This window comes from Elaeis guineensis, chromosome 10 (genome assembly GCF_000442705.2).
Source record: "Elaeis guineensis isolate ETL-2024a chromosome 10, EG11, whole genome shotgun sequence".
In the NCBI taxonomy this organism is placed as follows: Eukaryota; Viridiplantae; Streptophyta; class Magnoliopsida; order Arecales; family Arecaceae; genus Elaeis; species Elaeis guineensis.
Window position 1 is genome coordinate 80,812,919 of NC_026002.2, and position 17,266 is coordinate 80,830,184.

At 41.4% G+C, this 17,266-nt stretch overlaps 1 protein-coding gene across 1 annotated transcript; it reads right to left on the bottom strand.

Moving 5' to 3' along the window:
• Nucleotides 1-1,769: 1,769 nt before the first annotated feature.
• Nucleotides 1,770-2,597, bottom strand: LOC105050567 (18.1 kDa class I heat shock protein). The gene has a single exon (XM_010930651.4). It carries the CDS (start codon nucleotides 2,463-2,465, stop codon nucleotides 1,998-2,000), a length of 468 nt encoding a protein of 155 aa, XP_010928953.1. The 5' UTR covers nucleotides 2,466-2,597; the 3' UTR covers nucleotides 1,770-1,997.
• Nucleotides 2,598-17,266: the final 14,669 nt, after the last annotated feature.

The window sequence follows — 17,266 nt, forward strand, 5'->3', positions numbered from 1 at the left end:
AAGATGATCTAACAGATCAGTGGAATCATCAAATGATTCCACCATCAGCATCTTAAATCGAGAGGGGACCAGTTGATTCAAGATTTTTTGAGAAAAAGAGAATCATAGACTAAAATCTCTTTTATCTTGAAAATAATTTTCAAGTTGTACTTTCATCAATCATTTTTCAAGATCTTGAATCTTTATTTCAAGACCTTCTCCCCAGCATGGTCTCCCACTGTCCAGAATAAACTCCCATTCAAAAGATTAATTAATCAGTTTGAGCGGGGTGATGATCAGGATGGGAATCTTGATGGATTGGTTGATGACTGTGCTGAGATAAAACTTCTTGAGGAATGGCCTCTTGCTTTTGCTCTATAATTTGTTGGAGTTGTTGCACAGCAGCAGTAAGAACTTAAACTTGTTGAACTAGAAGATTGAACTATTGTGGATCAATTATTACTGGAGGTTAAACAGCTTTTGGTCTGCCTCCTGGAGAAGACGGTGATGGCAGAGAATTATTTTATGCTCTTCGATTCACCATATTTTCATCAAATTTTTGGACAAGACCCTTCCTCTAGCGTTAATCTATTGCTATGAGGCTCTAAAGGAAATAAAGTGAGGTTGGTCTAGAACCGAGTTGGAGTTCCGTGAAGGATCAAGTTGACGAAGTCCACTGGCGACCATGCAAAAGAAGTCCTAAAACCAATGGGGGACTTGAGTTTAGGATCCTCCAATGCTTAAGTCAGTCGGAGCCTGTGAACATATAGCGAAAAATAAAAAAATAGAGAGCAAGGAGAGAGTAGGATGGAGTGAAAGGAACTCAAATTTTCTTCAGTAAAAAAAATAGAGAGAGTTCAATAGAGTCTTGACTCTGTGAGTTATGACTTACCTCTAGAAGCACTTCTGCTCCTCTCTATATAGAGGAGTTCGTTAGGCCGTTACGCTATTGAAAAAGTTTGTTAGATCGTTAGTAACTGCTTGATTCGGAGGATCTTATTTGTTAGACAGTTATGGATAGTCCGTCTAGCTTGTTAAGAGTGTTATAATAGAATAGACAGTTGTAGAAAAGTTGTGAATTATTCTACGTGAAGAACAGCTGTAATATAACTGAAAGACAACTAACTCAAAACTTTGCTGACTAAGAGAGAAGCCGGTTAAATCCGATATACCCTTGATATGATCTAATTGGTAGACAGCTTCAGATCAGTAACAATCCAACCTCTTGATTTAGAATAGTGCTGGTGAGTCCTAAAATTAACCAAAATGATGCGATAAATAATCCACAAATCGATAAAATATTGATCTCTTCTAATGCTGCCAATAGTAATTTATATTTGGAGAAGAGCTCATAGACAAACAATTAAAACCGAAGAAGATATCAAAGACAAACAATTAAAACTGCCAAGAAGCATAGCTGGAACCATCTGGATGCTTTAAAGTAGCATCCAGCAGACTAGCCTGCATAATGAGACATCAGTAAAATGACTTGGTATGGAAAGGGATTCTTAATTGGGATGGGGCAACAAGCACCAGTCTAAGCTCTATAAGCCTCCTAAGTGGCGAAAGGAGAGAGAGAGGAGATGGGATGCTTGCAGCCAAAGCAATTTGGGACACATGCTAATTATCTGCGCTTCACTCAGGCAGACCACCGAGAATGATTGCATGAACAAATTCAGCACAAATAAACAAAACAATAGCATAACCCATGCGTAAAGTAGCAATCGAATGGATTATTTTTTTTTTGAGGGAGAGGGAGAGAGAAGCAGATTAGAAGGACAACATAACAATTTATTAGCAAGAAAAGCGGTAACACTTATTTATTTTGAACCACTTATTTAAATTCAAAATTTACATGCTGTTATTACACAAAGACAAAACCCCTCAACAAGCACGACACATGCAGTAAACGGATATCCGTACAGGATCACCAGAACGTAGGACATCATTTATTCACACTCATTACCCACCATCACACAGGACAACCAACGAACAGAGACATTCTCCTCAAAAGAACCTCAGCCAGATATCTCGATGGATTTCACCTCCAGCTTCTTGAGCTCCTCCTTGGGCACGGTCACGGTGAGCACTCCGTTCTCCATGGTCGCCTTCACCTGGTCCATCTTCGCGTTCTCCGGCAGCCGGAACCGCCTCATAAACTTGCCGATGCTCCTCTCCATGCGGTGCCAGATGTCGGTCTTCTCTTCCTGCTCCCGTCTCCGCTCGCCGCTGATCTGGAGGACGTTGCCCTCCTCCACCTCAACCTTCACCTCCTCCTTCTTCAGGCCGGGGAGGTCGGCCTTGAAGACATGGGCCTCCGGGGTCTCCTTCCAGTCGATGCAGGCGTTGGCGAAGGCGGAGGTCTCACCGTGGACGGAAGGGCGAGGGAAAGAGGAGAGGGAGGAGATGAAGGGGCAGGCTTCGAAAGGATCCCACGGGTCGAAGACGCTTGATCCGAAACCCCAGCCGCGAGGGATGAGCGCCATCTTCGTTAATTTATACAATATGATAAGATGACGATACCAAATTGATACAAGAGAAGTATGCTTCAGAAAGCAGTGAGACGATGGATTGCTGCAAGGACCCACCCGCGCTCCGGAATAGCAACTTGTACTGATTCGGAGAGAAAGAAAGGAGAGGTATTTATAGGAGAAAGATATCGTTCCCGAGGCTTCTTTGCCGCTATCCTGTACCTTGGCGGATCGGTCCCTTTCAGTCTGGCGAGATCGAGAGCCTACACATCGCCAAAAGACCCTACTAGCTTCCAGAATTGCGTCTGGCGAGTTCGAGAGTCCACTCGTCGCCAAAAGGCTCTACTGGCTTCCAGATTTGCTGAAACTGGCAGGAAGGGAAAAACGAGCAATTCTTTGTGCACTGCGCACGATGATTCGTTCACGTACGGATTTGAAGATGTTGGCAGAGAAAAAAAAATTTTTTTTTTTTGCCGATCCCGTGCAAGAACGAATTAATCGTGCACGGTGCACTGTTTTATGCACCGTGCGCGATGCACAAAGAATTTCGCAGGGAAAAACAATCTGTGAGCCTTCGAATTGGACATTAGATTAGCAATGATCTCGTCTGGGTGACAATGGGGTCAGTTGCGTTCAGATCAAAAAAACATTACCAATTCGTACTCAATCTATTTATTAAATAAATCAAATTTTTTTTAAAAAATTTTTAATCCAACATATATTAAAGAGATAATCAGATCTAATTTATAAATTTTAACAAATTAAATATATTTAAACAGATTATGCAAGCTAGATTACACAAGACATAAATAAATTTAGTATATTTTAAATATATTAAATAAATTTTAAATAAATTAAATAGATCAGATTATAATAAGATCTAACTATTAAATAGGCCAACTCAATGTCTAAACCTAAAACCAACAATTTATTAAACCGGTCTATACTGATTGACCTATTTATAATTGAAATCAATTTATGACAAATCCAAACATGATTCAGACGGATCATCTACACAGCCAGTTGACCGGTCAAATCCTAAATAACTATCCCTACATCCAATGAATGAGATAAAGCCTCGGTCCATAGATAGAGAATTTAGGACAGCATGTCAATACAATTTACTTCGACCCAAAGCTTGACTCGGCCCAACTTTCGAGGCTATCTTTTAGGCCTAAGCACATTCCTTGATCTTCAAGTTTAAGAATAGATCCCAAACTTCATAATCATTTTTTTTATTTTTCTTCCAAAATACTAAATATAATCCAAGTATATTAATAAATATAAAAATATAAATAACTAAATAATGTCAATTGTTAGGTATAAAATATCCCCCGGTCGAAGTTTGTAAAAGACCGACCCTTCCAGGACTTTTCCAGCTTCCGACCTTGTGTGACGTCTTTCCGAACTCCCTCGACCATCCGGACTTCTCCGGCAATGAGCTTCTCCATTCATCTATCGGACTGCTCCAAACACCCTCCAGGCTTCTGTTAGGAATAATGTCCCTAAGCCAATCATCAGCCTGTTGACGGTTGTGCTCATTTTTGTATTTGTACATGAATTATGAATTAATAAAAATTATTTTGACATTTTTTATCACAAAATATTTCATTTTCTAATGAACTCCTATGTTGTGGTGAAGTCTTTAGGACTATTTAGACTCGACAAAGGAGGATTTGTCGTTTAGTCCTTAAATCTGTTCGCGACCAAATGATACGTTGTTACCAAGGACGACAACGTTTATCAAGCAGAGGTCGTTGTGTGCCATATAGGTTGGTTGTCCTCTTAACCAATGAGTGTGGAGACACTGGTATGGCATACAGGTGAGATGTAAGGGTACATCTGCACTGAACGTGACCGACTCCGGAGATATTTCTGCTGTTAAGATTTGCTCCGATGGAATATGGGTATAAATATCCCTCTCCGATCTGAGACCGCCACGGTGACTTGCAAGCAACTCACTGCACTTAAGCACTGGACTATCTGAATTTTTAATTCAGTGACGGAAGGCTGCTGGGTGTAGTCAAGTACTTGACTTGTCGGTGCGTGTGTCAAGATGGGATTGACCACTCCAGTTTAGGAGCTGTGTACAGTCGTGTTTCAATTTAGCAAAATCTTGGCCAGGGTAGTCCTTGTAAGGAGTCACAGGACTGTTTGAGTTGAGCACGATTCGGATGATCTGATCAGGGTTGACAGTTTAACCCCGAGTCGTCCTAAACACAGAGGTCAAAAGGATGAATTATACAGTAACCATATTCACGTAGGTTCTGAGTATTGCGATTGCGACCATTTGACCTATCCGATCGTCGGGTACCATTACTAGATGGTCACTTCGATTAGTATAGGAATTGGTTCCTGTGCTACCGGCTTAGGTTCGAACCTGCGGGGTCACACACATTAGAGGTTCTTATCTGATCTGATGGCTGATGTAGAATCCTACATGTTTGAGACTCAGTGATCGAGAATCAGGATTCTCTGATCACGAGTTTCACACATTATGGGTACCGGAGTCAAGAGTCCCACTGGTTGGGATTTTTCGATCAGGTTTACATATCGATGAATTCTGATGCCTGATTGCCCATCGGATTTGGACTCAGTATTTATGAGAAGTTTAATTAGTGATTTGATCGCTAATTAACTCAATTTGATTGAGTAATTATTTTTGGATCAAGTCCAATTGAATTGGATTTAGTTGGGTTTGACTCGATTAGGTTAAGAGTTGACCTAATCGTCGAGATGGTTTGGTCCCTGATTTGATCAGGGGTTAGACTTAGTCAATTCCTGATTTGATTAGGATTTTATTGAACCTAATTAAGCCTAATTAAGTTGGGTTTAAATTAGTCTAATTGGACCTAACTTATTTGGTTCAATTAGGTTGGTTTAAATAATTAAACCATCTTGACCCAATCTCCATGCGCCACCTCACTTCCGTTGCATTCATTTGGATTCATGAGAAGGAACTTCTAATGAATTTTTTTCCTCACGCCAAGCCCTCTCCACGCCCTACTTTAATGTGCCAAATGGATGGATAAGGATGATTGGTTGGCCATTCAAATTCAAAATAAAGTTTGAATTTGAATGGACAATCAATCTTTACATCTTATCCCTTTTTTTACGCCCTATTTATTACATGAGAAAAGATTTCTCATAAAATCACTCCATGCATAATTTAAGCCACGCCTCACGCCTTTAGTGAATAAGGGATGAGTTGGTGTCCATTTGAATTCAAAATTTGATTTGAATTCAAATGTGCAATGACTCATCTTTATCCTTTCTTTTGGATAAGATGTTTGATGTTGTTATAAAAGGAGGAGAAGAGTGGGGCGTGTAAGAAGAAGTTTTTTGAAGAAAAATTCTGGGACGTGAGAAGTCTTGTGCGTGAGAAGGAAGTCCATATCCTTCTAAGAGAAAAAAAAGAAAAGAAAGAAAAGTGGGTGCAAGGTTTCCGGTGAGTTCCTTAGAGTTTTAGCCTGGGGTTCGGAAAGTGAGAAAGTGAGCTACGAGTGTCGTGAGCCCACAAAATTTTAGAAAGATCTTCAACATCCTCTCAAACACGTTTGTTGATGATCCAGAGCATCTGAAGAATTGACAGACATCGATCGAAGGAGTTCGATCAGCATCCACCGTCAAAAGGACTCTACAACGAGCTAGCACTCGTGAGGAGTCGATCAGACCGGGAGCTTCGTGTGAACGATCTGCAGAGGCCAGATACGCTGTGTGGCTGCGTCGCAATGATCAGACTCTTCCAACGGTGATCAGATTGTGGCGATCTAATACCCGCACAAAGGTATTATGTTCTGAACACATTACAGTAAAGTGTTTACTGTTTGAATTTGAATTTCAAATTTAAATGAATGCATACTATATATCATATTTAGATCCTAGTGTAGGATAAATTTATATTAATTAATTAGATTAATTAATATCTTTCTACTGTAAAATCGTAATTTTGAAAAAGTTTTAAAATTACCATTTTACCCCTGTACTGATTTTTCCCCACAAATGGTATCAGAGCGGGTTCTTAGATATGATATACATATTTGCATGCGTAGATTAAGTTGTAATCTAAAAGTTTAAATTTGAAATTTTAAAATTTAAAATTCAAAAAAATTTGAAATTCAAAATTTAAAATTTGAATTTTGAAATTTAAAATTCAAAATTCAAAATTCAAAAATTTGAAATACAAAATTTGAAATTTGAAATTTGAAATTTGGATGAAATTTCAAATTTAAAATTTAAAATTTAAAAATTCAAAATTTGAAATTCAAAAATTTGAAATTTAAAATTTAAAATTTGAAATTTATTTGAAATTTAAAATTTAAAATTTAAAATTTAAAATTTAAAATTTGAAATTTAAAATTTAAATTTTGAAATTGGTATATTTAGATATACTTGATCCAAGTAGTAAGTAATCGAATTGGGTTTGTTGTCATGGTCATCCAGTCATAGGAGAAAAGTAGGGTTTAAAGGCCCTCTCCTCCCATTCGATGGGGTCTCCTATGGTAGTAGGGGTGCCGCTGTAATTATATCCCATGCAGATGAAGCAGCGAAAAGAATTAATTATAAAGGTTCAATTGTAAAATTTATCATAAATGTATTAGATTAGATCTAAAGGAATATTCATGATTTATTTTGATTGAGTTATTTTCTGTTATGTAATTAGCAATAGGATTGCTATTTATGAAATGTGCTGATCTATTTGTGAAATGAGTCAACATATTTGGTGAACAGAAAATAAAACCTTTCAAATTTAAAAATTATTTTCGAAATGCCAAATCCTGACCCATCAGCTCAAATACTTAATTAAAAGAATTAAGTATTGTCTAGTAGGTCTAGAATTGTGAATTAAGACCTAAGACAATTGCATAAACTTGTGGGTCAATGGGTTAGATGGATTAGGTCCATAATTGGGTTAGACCTAAGGTTAGCTTAAAGAAATGGACTAAATTAGAGTAATTGGTCAAATCTAATCAAAAGTTGAATTAGATTAGGTCAAGGATACTCTAGACTCAACTCCAATAGTTGTAGTTGAATGGGTCCATGTCTTTAACTAGACCAAGATGGACTTAATTCATGACTATGCGGTGGAACCCTATTTAATAAGTTGATCAAATTAAAACTAATGAACCGGTTGGTGTCTAAGGTAAGTTTGGCATTTTGATCAGTGGTTTTTAAGCGGGAGCTACTCGCAGTGATTCGATCTCTGACGAGTTAATGGCTTATCCCCACCACTGATCTCACTTACCTGGCCAACCTGGTGAATTAGGTTTTGATTAGATCACTTAGTGATTAGGGCTCACCCATGACATTAGGTAAATCAGTTTGACTGATTTAGGTGCTCCTAATGCCAGCTTTAATTAAATCTTTTTTTAATCTGACTTGGTGAAGTCAGTGGGAGGATTGAAATTGGTTGGATATTTTCTTCTCATCTATCTTTTAATAAAATTCTCAAAAATTATTAGGTCCCTAAAAATGATTAAGTTATATTGATAACTAAGTCATAGCCTCCCATTAAGTGAGTGATAATAAGTCCATTAGTTTAATAATCATTGGAGGCCCAAAGGCCTGATGCTTATTGACTAATGGAATTATCATTCATACTATGATAATTTGGTTTGAGTCTTTCTGATGGTGGTCAGGTTGGCCGGCCAAAGTCGGACCTGATCATTTATTGGTCCGATTCACCAAATCAAATCATGTTAATGGTTGGACCTAACCAGATCTTTTCAGTGGAGGCCAAAGCCTACTGATTAGGTTCTGGGGTAAAATCAATTACTAGAAGTTGTTTAGAGAAACAACTGGTTATGAACCTACCCATAGATGCACATGGGTTGACCAACCAAAGTTGGGCTCGTGTGTAGTCTGTGTGGATTCTAGTACCCACTAAGGAATTAAAGTAATTCCTCGAATTGGAGGTTGAGGCTACCAGTTCGTAAAAATACTGGGAGAAACTTTAGACTAAAGTCCAAGTCTTTAGTATTTATAATTTATGTACTAATAGAGATCTGATTTTCTTTTATGCAGCTATGGCCACTACCCTGTCCCTCCGATCATTATTAGATAATGACAAGCTCATGGGACCTAATTTCGATAGCTGGTATCAAAAATTAAAAATCGTCCTTGAGCATGAGTGGATCCTTTATGTAGTAACAGATTCGGCACCTGAGGAGCCAGCCTCGAACGTTAGAGGGACGGTCCGAGACACTTATCAGAAGTGGCTCAACGACCGCACCACCGTTCGGTGCATTATGCTGGCGGCAATAAATAATGAGTTCAGCCGCAGGTTCGAGAATGCCCAGCCACAGGAGATGCTTCAAATGTTGAACGACTCCTTTGGCACGCCTGACGACATTGAAAGGTACAAAACTAGTTGTGCCATTTTCAATGCTCAGATGAGGGATGGAGCCTCAGTCACTGATCATGTACTGTACATGATCGAAATGATTGAGTGCCTAACTAAACTGGGCTTTCCCCTGCATGAGCAGCTCGGTAAGGATGCGATCCTTAATTCATTGCCCAAGTCCTTCCTCCCCTTCCTTACTCATTTTCGGATGACAAAGCCTGCAGTGAACTACCACGGTTTGTTGGGGTTGCTGCAGAACTTTGAGAAGGATCACCAGCTCCATAAGGAGTCGGTGAATGTTGTGGGAGGGTCTTCTGGTCGTCGACCCTTTAAGAAAGGGAAGAAGAAGAACAAGAAAAAGAAGAATAAGAAGGTGCAGCTGCATGCTGGGATGTCTGCATAGGGTCAGACCAAGAAGTGCAAGCCCGACCAGAGCCAGGTGGAGTGCTTCTTTTGCAAGAAGCAGGGGCACTAGAAGAGGAACTGTCCTCTATACATTGCTTCCCTAGACCCGAACAGGCCGAAGAAGAAGCAAGGTACTTATATGATAACACCTTGTAATTTTTTCATTTGTGATACTACTGCCTGGGTATTGGATACCAGAAGTCCTTATCATATTTGTAATTCGATGCAGGGTCTGCAGGTCAGTAGGAGATTTGATGAAGGCGAGAGATTCCTGAACGTTGGAGATGGAAGCAAAGTTTCAGTTCTAGCATTAGGAATCATGAACCTTATAATCAATTCTCGAAACATAATTCTGAGTGAATGTCACTATTATCCAAGCTTTTTATTAAATATTATTTTTGTAGGCCTTTTGGCCATGAACGGTTATCAATTTTTAATAAAAAGAAACGTTTGCAATATCATTTTGAATGGTGTTACAATATTTGTTGGACAACTTAATAATGAAATTTACTTTCTATCATAACCTGTTAATGTGGTTCAAACCTCCGGTAAACGCCCTAGAATAGATAATGTGTCAGAAGTTTACCTTTGGCACTGTAGGCTAGGTCATATCAATAAGAACAAGATAAACAGGTTGGCTCAAGAAGGAATTCTTGAAGTAGATGATTGTGAATCACTTCCAACCTATGAGTCCTGTCTTCTTGGTAAAATGACCAAATCACCTTTTACTAGAAAATGTGAGCGAGCCAGTAAACTCTTGGGTTTGGTACATTCTGATGTATGTGGACCCATGAGCTCAAGTGCAAGAGGTGGATATTTCTACTTCATAACCTTCACAGACGACCTATCGAGGTATGGGTATGTCTATTTAATGAAGCATAAATCGAAGTCATTTGAAATGTTTAAACTATTCTGAAATGAGGTAGAAAAACAAACTGGAAAGTGTATTAAAACTCTTCGATCTGATCGAGGAGGTGAATACCTTTCCAATGATTTTCTGACATATCTTGGGGAGAATGGGATTCTCTCTCAGTGGACTCCTCCTGGAACACCACAACATAATGGTGTATCTGAATGGAGGAATCGGACCTTGTTGGACATGGTTCGATCTATGATGGGGTTTGCTGGTCTGCCGATCTTCCTCTGGAGATATGTGCTCGAATCAGCTTGTTACCTTCTAAATAGAATTTCGAGTAAGTCTGTAACCAAAATGCCATATGAGATATGGATAGGACGTAAGCCAGTACTCTCGCACCTTAGGGTTTGGGGGTGTCTGGCTTATGTTAAATGTATAATTACGGACAAACTTGGACCTAGGTCTGACAAGTATAATTTTATAAGGTACCTAAAAGAGATCAAAGGGTATTACTTCTACCTAGCTGATGAGCAAAATATGTTTGTCAGCCTTAAGGCAATCTTTTTGGAAAAGAAGTTCTTTGGTGAAGGGACTGCTGCCTCTAAGGTCGAACTTGAGGAAGTTCGGCAGGTGAAAAAACCGACACAAGTTGCTGAACCTGAATCGAATTTGGTTAGATCAGATCCGGAGCCCATTGTTCAAGCATCCTTAAGGCGATCTGGTAGAGTACCACATCAACCAGACAGATACTATGATTTCTTGATCCGAGACGGCGATCCTATCGAACTTGATGAAAACGATGAGGATCCGATCACCTACATGGATGCAATACAAAGATCCGACTCTGAGAAATGACTGGAGGTCATGAAATTCGAAATGGAGTCCATGAAGGTCAACGATGTGTGGACATTGGTTGACCCACCCGAAGAAGTAAAATCCATAGAGTGTAAGTGGGTCTTCAAGAGGAAGAGAGGCACAGACGAAAAGGTGGAAACCTATAAAGTCCATCTGGTTGCCAAGGGATATCATCAACGTTATGGTATAGACTATGACGAGACATTTTCTCCTGTGGCAATGCTCAAATCCATTCAGATTATGCTTGCGATAGCTGCCCATCTGGACTATAAAATCTGGCAGATGGATGTGAATACAGCTTTCCTAAACGAAGAGCTGGATGAAGAGGTGTATATGATACAACCTGAAGGATTCACATCCACAGATGAGTCTAAGGTGTGCAGGCTACAGAGGTCCATTTATAGACTTAAGCAGGCATCATGGAGTTGGAACATACGTTTTCATAAGATGATCAAGATGTATGGCTTCGTTAAGAATGGAGAAGAGCCATGCATTTATAAGTGGGCTAATGGTCCAGTAGTTGTATTTTTTGTATTGTATGTGGATGATATTCTCTTAATCAGGAATGATGTCCCTGCATTATAGGGAATAAAGATTTGACTGTCGTCACAGTTCTCCATGAAGGATCTGGGAGAAGCTTCCTACATCCTAGGGATGAGGATCTATAGGGATAGATCTAAAAGGTTGCTTGATTTATCTCAGTCCACGTACATTGATACTATGCTGAAGTGGTTCAGCATGGAGAATTTCAAGAAAGACTATCTTCCGATAGGCCATGGACTTTCTCTCTCGAAGAGGGATTGTTCGATAACACCTCAAAAGAGAGAGCGTATGGGTAGCATTCCATATGCTTCGACAGTGGGATCTATCATGTATGCCATGATATGTATACGACCAGATGTGGCATACTCACTAGGGGTAGTGAGTAGATACCAATCTGATCCAGGGGAGAATCACTGGAAGGTTGTTAAAACCATCTTGAAGTATTTAAAAAATACTAAGAACCAGTGGCTTGTTTATGGTGAATCGGACTTGAGACTTATAGGATTTACAGACTCTAGTTTCCAATCTGATCATGATGACGGCAAAAGTGTGTCGAAATTTATTTTTACCCTTAATGGTGGGGTAATCTGCTGGAAAAGTTTTAAGCAGCACACAGTGGTTGATTCAGTTTGCGAGGTGGAGTATGTCGCTGCATCAGATGCTGCAAAAGAAGTGATGTGGCTGAGAAAATTTATCACCGAGCTCGGAGTAGCATCCTCCCTTGTTGGTCCAGTTCTGCTCTACTGTGACAGCTCTGGAGCCAATGCTCAGACGAAGGAACTAAAGGCACACCAACGAACGAAGCATATTTTGCGCCGCTACCATCTCATCTGAAAAATTATGGATTGATGTGACGTCGATCTTCAGAAGATCGACGGGAAAAAAAATCTGACTGACCCATTCACTAAAGCCATTGCGGTGAAGGAGTTCGACAACTACAAGTCGAAGATAGGTCTTAGATACTGCACCGATTGGCTTTAGGCCAAGTGGAAGATTGTTGGGAATAGTATCCCAAAGCCAATCGTCAGCCTGTTGACGGTTGTGCTTATTTTTATATTTGTACATGAATTATGAATTAATAAAAATTATTTTGATATTTTTCATCACAAAATATTTCATCTTCTAATGAACTCCTATGTTGTGGTGAAGTCCTTAGGACTATTTAGACTCGACAAAGGAGGATTTGTCATTTAGTCCTTAAATCTGTTCGTGACCAAATGATACGTTGTTACCAAGGACGACAACGTTTATCAAGCAGAGGTCGTTGTGTGCCATATAGGTTGGTTGTCCTCTTAACCAATGAGTGTGGAGACACTGGTATGGCATACAGGTGAGATGTAAGGGTACATCTGCACTGAACGTGACCGACTCTGGAGCTATTTCTGCTGTCAAGATTTATTCCGATGGAATATGGGTATAAATATCCCTCCGACTTGAGACTGCCACGGTGACTTGCAAGCAACTCATTGCACTTAGGCACTGGACTACCTAAATTTTTAATTCAGTGATGGAAGGCTGCTGGGTGTAGTCAAGTACTTGACTTGTCGATGCGTGTGTCAAGATGGGATTGACCACTCCAGTTTAGGAGCTGTGTACAGTCGTGTTTCAATTTAGCAAAATCTTGACCAGGGTAGTCCTTGTGAGGAGTCACAGGACTGTTTGAGTTGAGCACGATTCGGATGATCTGATCAGGGTTGACAGTTTAACCCTGAGTCATCCTAAACACACAGATCAAAAAGATGAATTATACAGTAACCATATTCACGTAGGTTCTAAGTGTTGTGATTGCGACCATTCGACCTATCCGGTCGTCGGGTACCATTGCTAGATGGTCACTTCGATTAGTACAGGAATTGGTTCCTGTGCTACCGGCTTAGGTTCGAACCTGCGGGGTCACACACATTAGAAGTTCTTATCTGATCTGATGGCTGATGTAGAATCCTACATGTTTGGGACTCAGTGATCGAGAATCAGAATTCTCTGATCACGAGTTCCACACATTATGGGTATCGGGGTCAAGAGTCTCACTGGTTGGGATTTTTCGATCAGGTTTACATATCGATGAATTCTGATGTCTGATTGCCCATCGAATTTGGACTCAGTATTTATGAGAGGTTTAATTAGTGATTTGATTGCTAATTAACTCAATTTGATTGAGTAATTATTTTTGGATCAAGTCCAATTGAATTGGATTCAGTTGGGTTTGACCCGATTAGGTTAAGAGTTGATCTAATCGTCGAGATGGTTTGGTCCCTGATTTGATCAGGGGTTGGGCTTAGTCAATTCCTGATTTGATTAGAATTTTATTGAGTCTAATTAAACCTAATTAAGTTAGATTTAAATTAGTCTAATTAGACCTAACTTATTTGGTTCAATTAGGTTGGTTTAAATAATTAAACCACCTTGACCCAGTCTCCATGCGCCACCTCACTTCCATTGCATCCATTTGGATTCATGAGAAGAAACTTCTAATGAATTTTTTTCCTCACGCCAAGTCCTCTCAATGCCCCACTTTAATGTGCCAAATGGATGGATAAGGATGATTGGTTGGCCATTCAAATTCAAAATAAAGTTTGAATTTGAATGGGCAATCAATCTTTGCACCTTATTTTTTTTTTACGCCCTATTTATTACATGAGAAAAGGTTTCTCATGAAATCACTCCATGCACAATTTAAGCCATGCCTCATGCCTTTGGTGGATAAGAGATTAGTTGGTATCCATTTGAATTCAAAATTTAATTTGAATTCAAATGTGCAATTACTCATCTTTATCCTTTCTTTTGGATAAGACGTTTGACGTTGTTATAAAAGGAGGAGAAGAGTGGGGCGTGTAAGAAGAAGTTTTTTGGAGAAAAATTCTTGGGCATGAGAAATCTTGTGCGTGAGAAGGAAGTCCATATCCTTCCAAGAGAAAAAGAAAGAAAAGTGGGTGCAAAGTTTCCAGTGAGTTCCCTAGAGTTTTAGCCTGGGGTTCGGAAAGTGAGAAAATGAGCTACGAGGGTCGTGAGCCCACAAAATCTCAGAGAGATCTTCAACATCCTCTCAAGCACATCTGTTGACGATCTGAAGCATCTGAAGAATTGACATACATCGATCGAAGGAGTTCGATCAGCATCCGCCGTCAAAAAGACTCTACAATGAGCTAGCACTCGTGTGGAGTCAATCAGACCAGGAGCTTCGTGTGGATGATCCGCAGAGGCCAGACACATTGTGTGGCTGTATCACAACGATCAGACTCTTTCGATGGTGATCAGATTGCGGCGATCTACTACCCGCACAAAGGTATTGTGCTCTGAACACATTACAGTAAAGTGTTTACTGTTCGAATTTGAATTTCAAATTTAAATGAATGCATGCTATATATCATATTTAGATCCTAGTATAGGGTAAATTCATGTTAATTAATTAGATTAATTAATATCTTTCCACTATAAAATCATAATTTTGAAAAAGTTTTAAAATTATCATTTTACCCCTGCACTGATTTTTCCCCACAGCTTCACTATCAGCCGATCTTCTACAGTAACCAACTATTCTCCGAATCTCTTTCGGACTTCTCCCAGCCATGATCGACTTTACTCCGGACTCCTTTTGGGCTTCGTCGACGTCCGAGCTTTCCCAACAACAGGGCTTCTGCAGTAGCTAGGCTCCATCCAAATTTCTACAGCAGTCGACCGCCTTTCGGATTTTATCCGGGCTCCTACAGGAGTCGGATCCCGGACGAACTTCTACCGCAAGCAGTCTACTCCGAACTTCTACCGCAAGCAGTCTACTCCAAACTTCTACCGCAAGCAGTCTACTCCGAACTTCTACCACAAGCAGTATACTTCAAACTCCCACAGCGAGCGGTCTACTCCGAACCTCTACTGTAAGCGAATTCCATCCGAGCTTCTACTGTAAACAAATTTCTTCCGAACTTCCATCACAGGCAGACTTCAGCCGAGCTTCTACAGTGGATGGATCCCAGACGAGCTTCTACAACGGGATAGGCTCCACCGGCCAAGTCACTGCTCCGAGCTCCCACGACAACCGATCTTCGATCGAGCCTCTACAATAAGAGACCTCCTTTCAGCCTTCTGCAAGTACCGGACTCTGTCCGAACTTCCATAGCGGATGGATTCCGGACGAGCTTCTACAATAGACGGGCTCCAGTAGCCGGACTTCAACAACGCCATCCAGACTTCCACAGGATCCCCAGACTCCTCCAGCGGACGAACCTCCCCAACGCCATCCGAAGTCCACCACCGGCCGACCCTCCGCCAGATTCTTCATGAAATTGGACTTCTCCTGCAGATAATTTTCAAACGAGCTTCCACATCAGGCAAATCTCAGACGGACTTCTTTAGCGATCGGACTCCTACCGGGCTTCTTCAACAGGTGGTTCCTATCCGAGCTTCTACAGCAGATGACTCCCGTCTGCAGCACCAACGGCACTCCACAATTGTTAACCCATCAACAACTTCAAGAACATCCGAGCTTCTCCCAAATTATAGGGACAGAAAGTCATTCCGCTCCATCAGACATCCCAGTCGAGCTTCAGCCAACAGGTCTGAACTCTCTGGCAAGTCACGACAATGGCCACTACCCCACTCCACTCCCTGTAATAGATTCCACGTGGTCCCACCACTCTCTGGCAAGTCGCGACAACGGACACCACTCTGCTCTCCACAACAAACCCCACACGGCTCTGAACCACCCTCTGACGCCACTACTCTCTGCAACAAACTCTGTGCGGCTACAAACGGCCCACTACCAGACGGTTACGGATATCGCTGTCAATCAGTTACGCTCCTCCATCTATAAAAGGGACCCCCTAGATACGTTATTTCTTAAGCTCAAAACTCTATCTCGAAACTCTGCTAAAATTTTCCCTCGAGCACTCCATTTCTGTTGAAGCAGAGTACTGACTTGAGTGTCGGAGGGTCTTGTCGGAGCACCCCCAACTCCGGTCTAGACATCCCTTGCAGGTCCCGACGGCGGCCGTGGTCATCCCGACTCCAGCTTCTCCGACTTCGGTGGAATTCTGCACCAACATAATTGGTGCTAGAGGAAAGGGCGCTGTGTCTTCGCAGTACCCTTATGCTTAAAGGAGTGCTCAACGAAACTGACTCCGGTCATCTTCTCCGGCACCCTCTTCTCCTTCTCCCTCCAGATCTCCACCTGATGCCTCTCCGAAAGGCATCTACCAGACGATCCACGTTCTTTGCGGCCAGATCTCAGCGAGCTCCGCAAGATCCGACCTCGTCTCCAGTTTCTCATGCTCCTCCTCCTCCTCCGGCAATGGCAGTCGGTATGGAGCAGTTCGACCTGCTGGTTCAGCAGGTCAGAGGTCTCACCGAAGCAATGCAGGCCATGCAACAGTGGCCACAGCAGCCGCAGGCATCAGTGCGGCAGAAAAGAGCATCGTCGGAGTTCCAAAATCCGGTAACCGGACGGGCCACTTGGGCAAGTCGCCCTGTCTTCCTCGGGAAAGGGAAGCAGAAGGCAGAGAGCCTACCATCCGACCATGATTCCACCCCTGGAGAGTCCCTACCATCGTTCCACCAGAAGACCCTCGAGATCCGCAGTCGAGAGGACCTCCTGGATCGAAGACTTCAGAAGATAAATCAGTGGATCGAAGAGCTCCGCCACGCTCCCCCTGCTTATGGTGAGGACATCTGTACTGACCCTCCTTTCTCTCAAATGATCATGCAGGAACCGATCCCGCCAAACTTCAAGCTCCCCTAATGCGAGAGCTACGACGGGACCTCAAATCCGTTCGACCACCTGGAGGCCTTCCGGACAATGATGCTGCTCCATGGCGCGCCAGACGC

Excerpts from the sequence above, each read along its gene's own strand:
- LOC105050567 (XM_010930651.4), bottom strand. The coding sequence starts at position 2,465 with ATGGCGCTCATCCCTCGCGGCTGGGGTTTCGGATCAAGCGTCTTCGAC.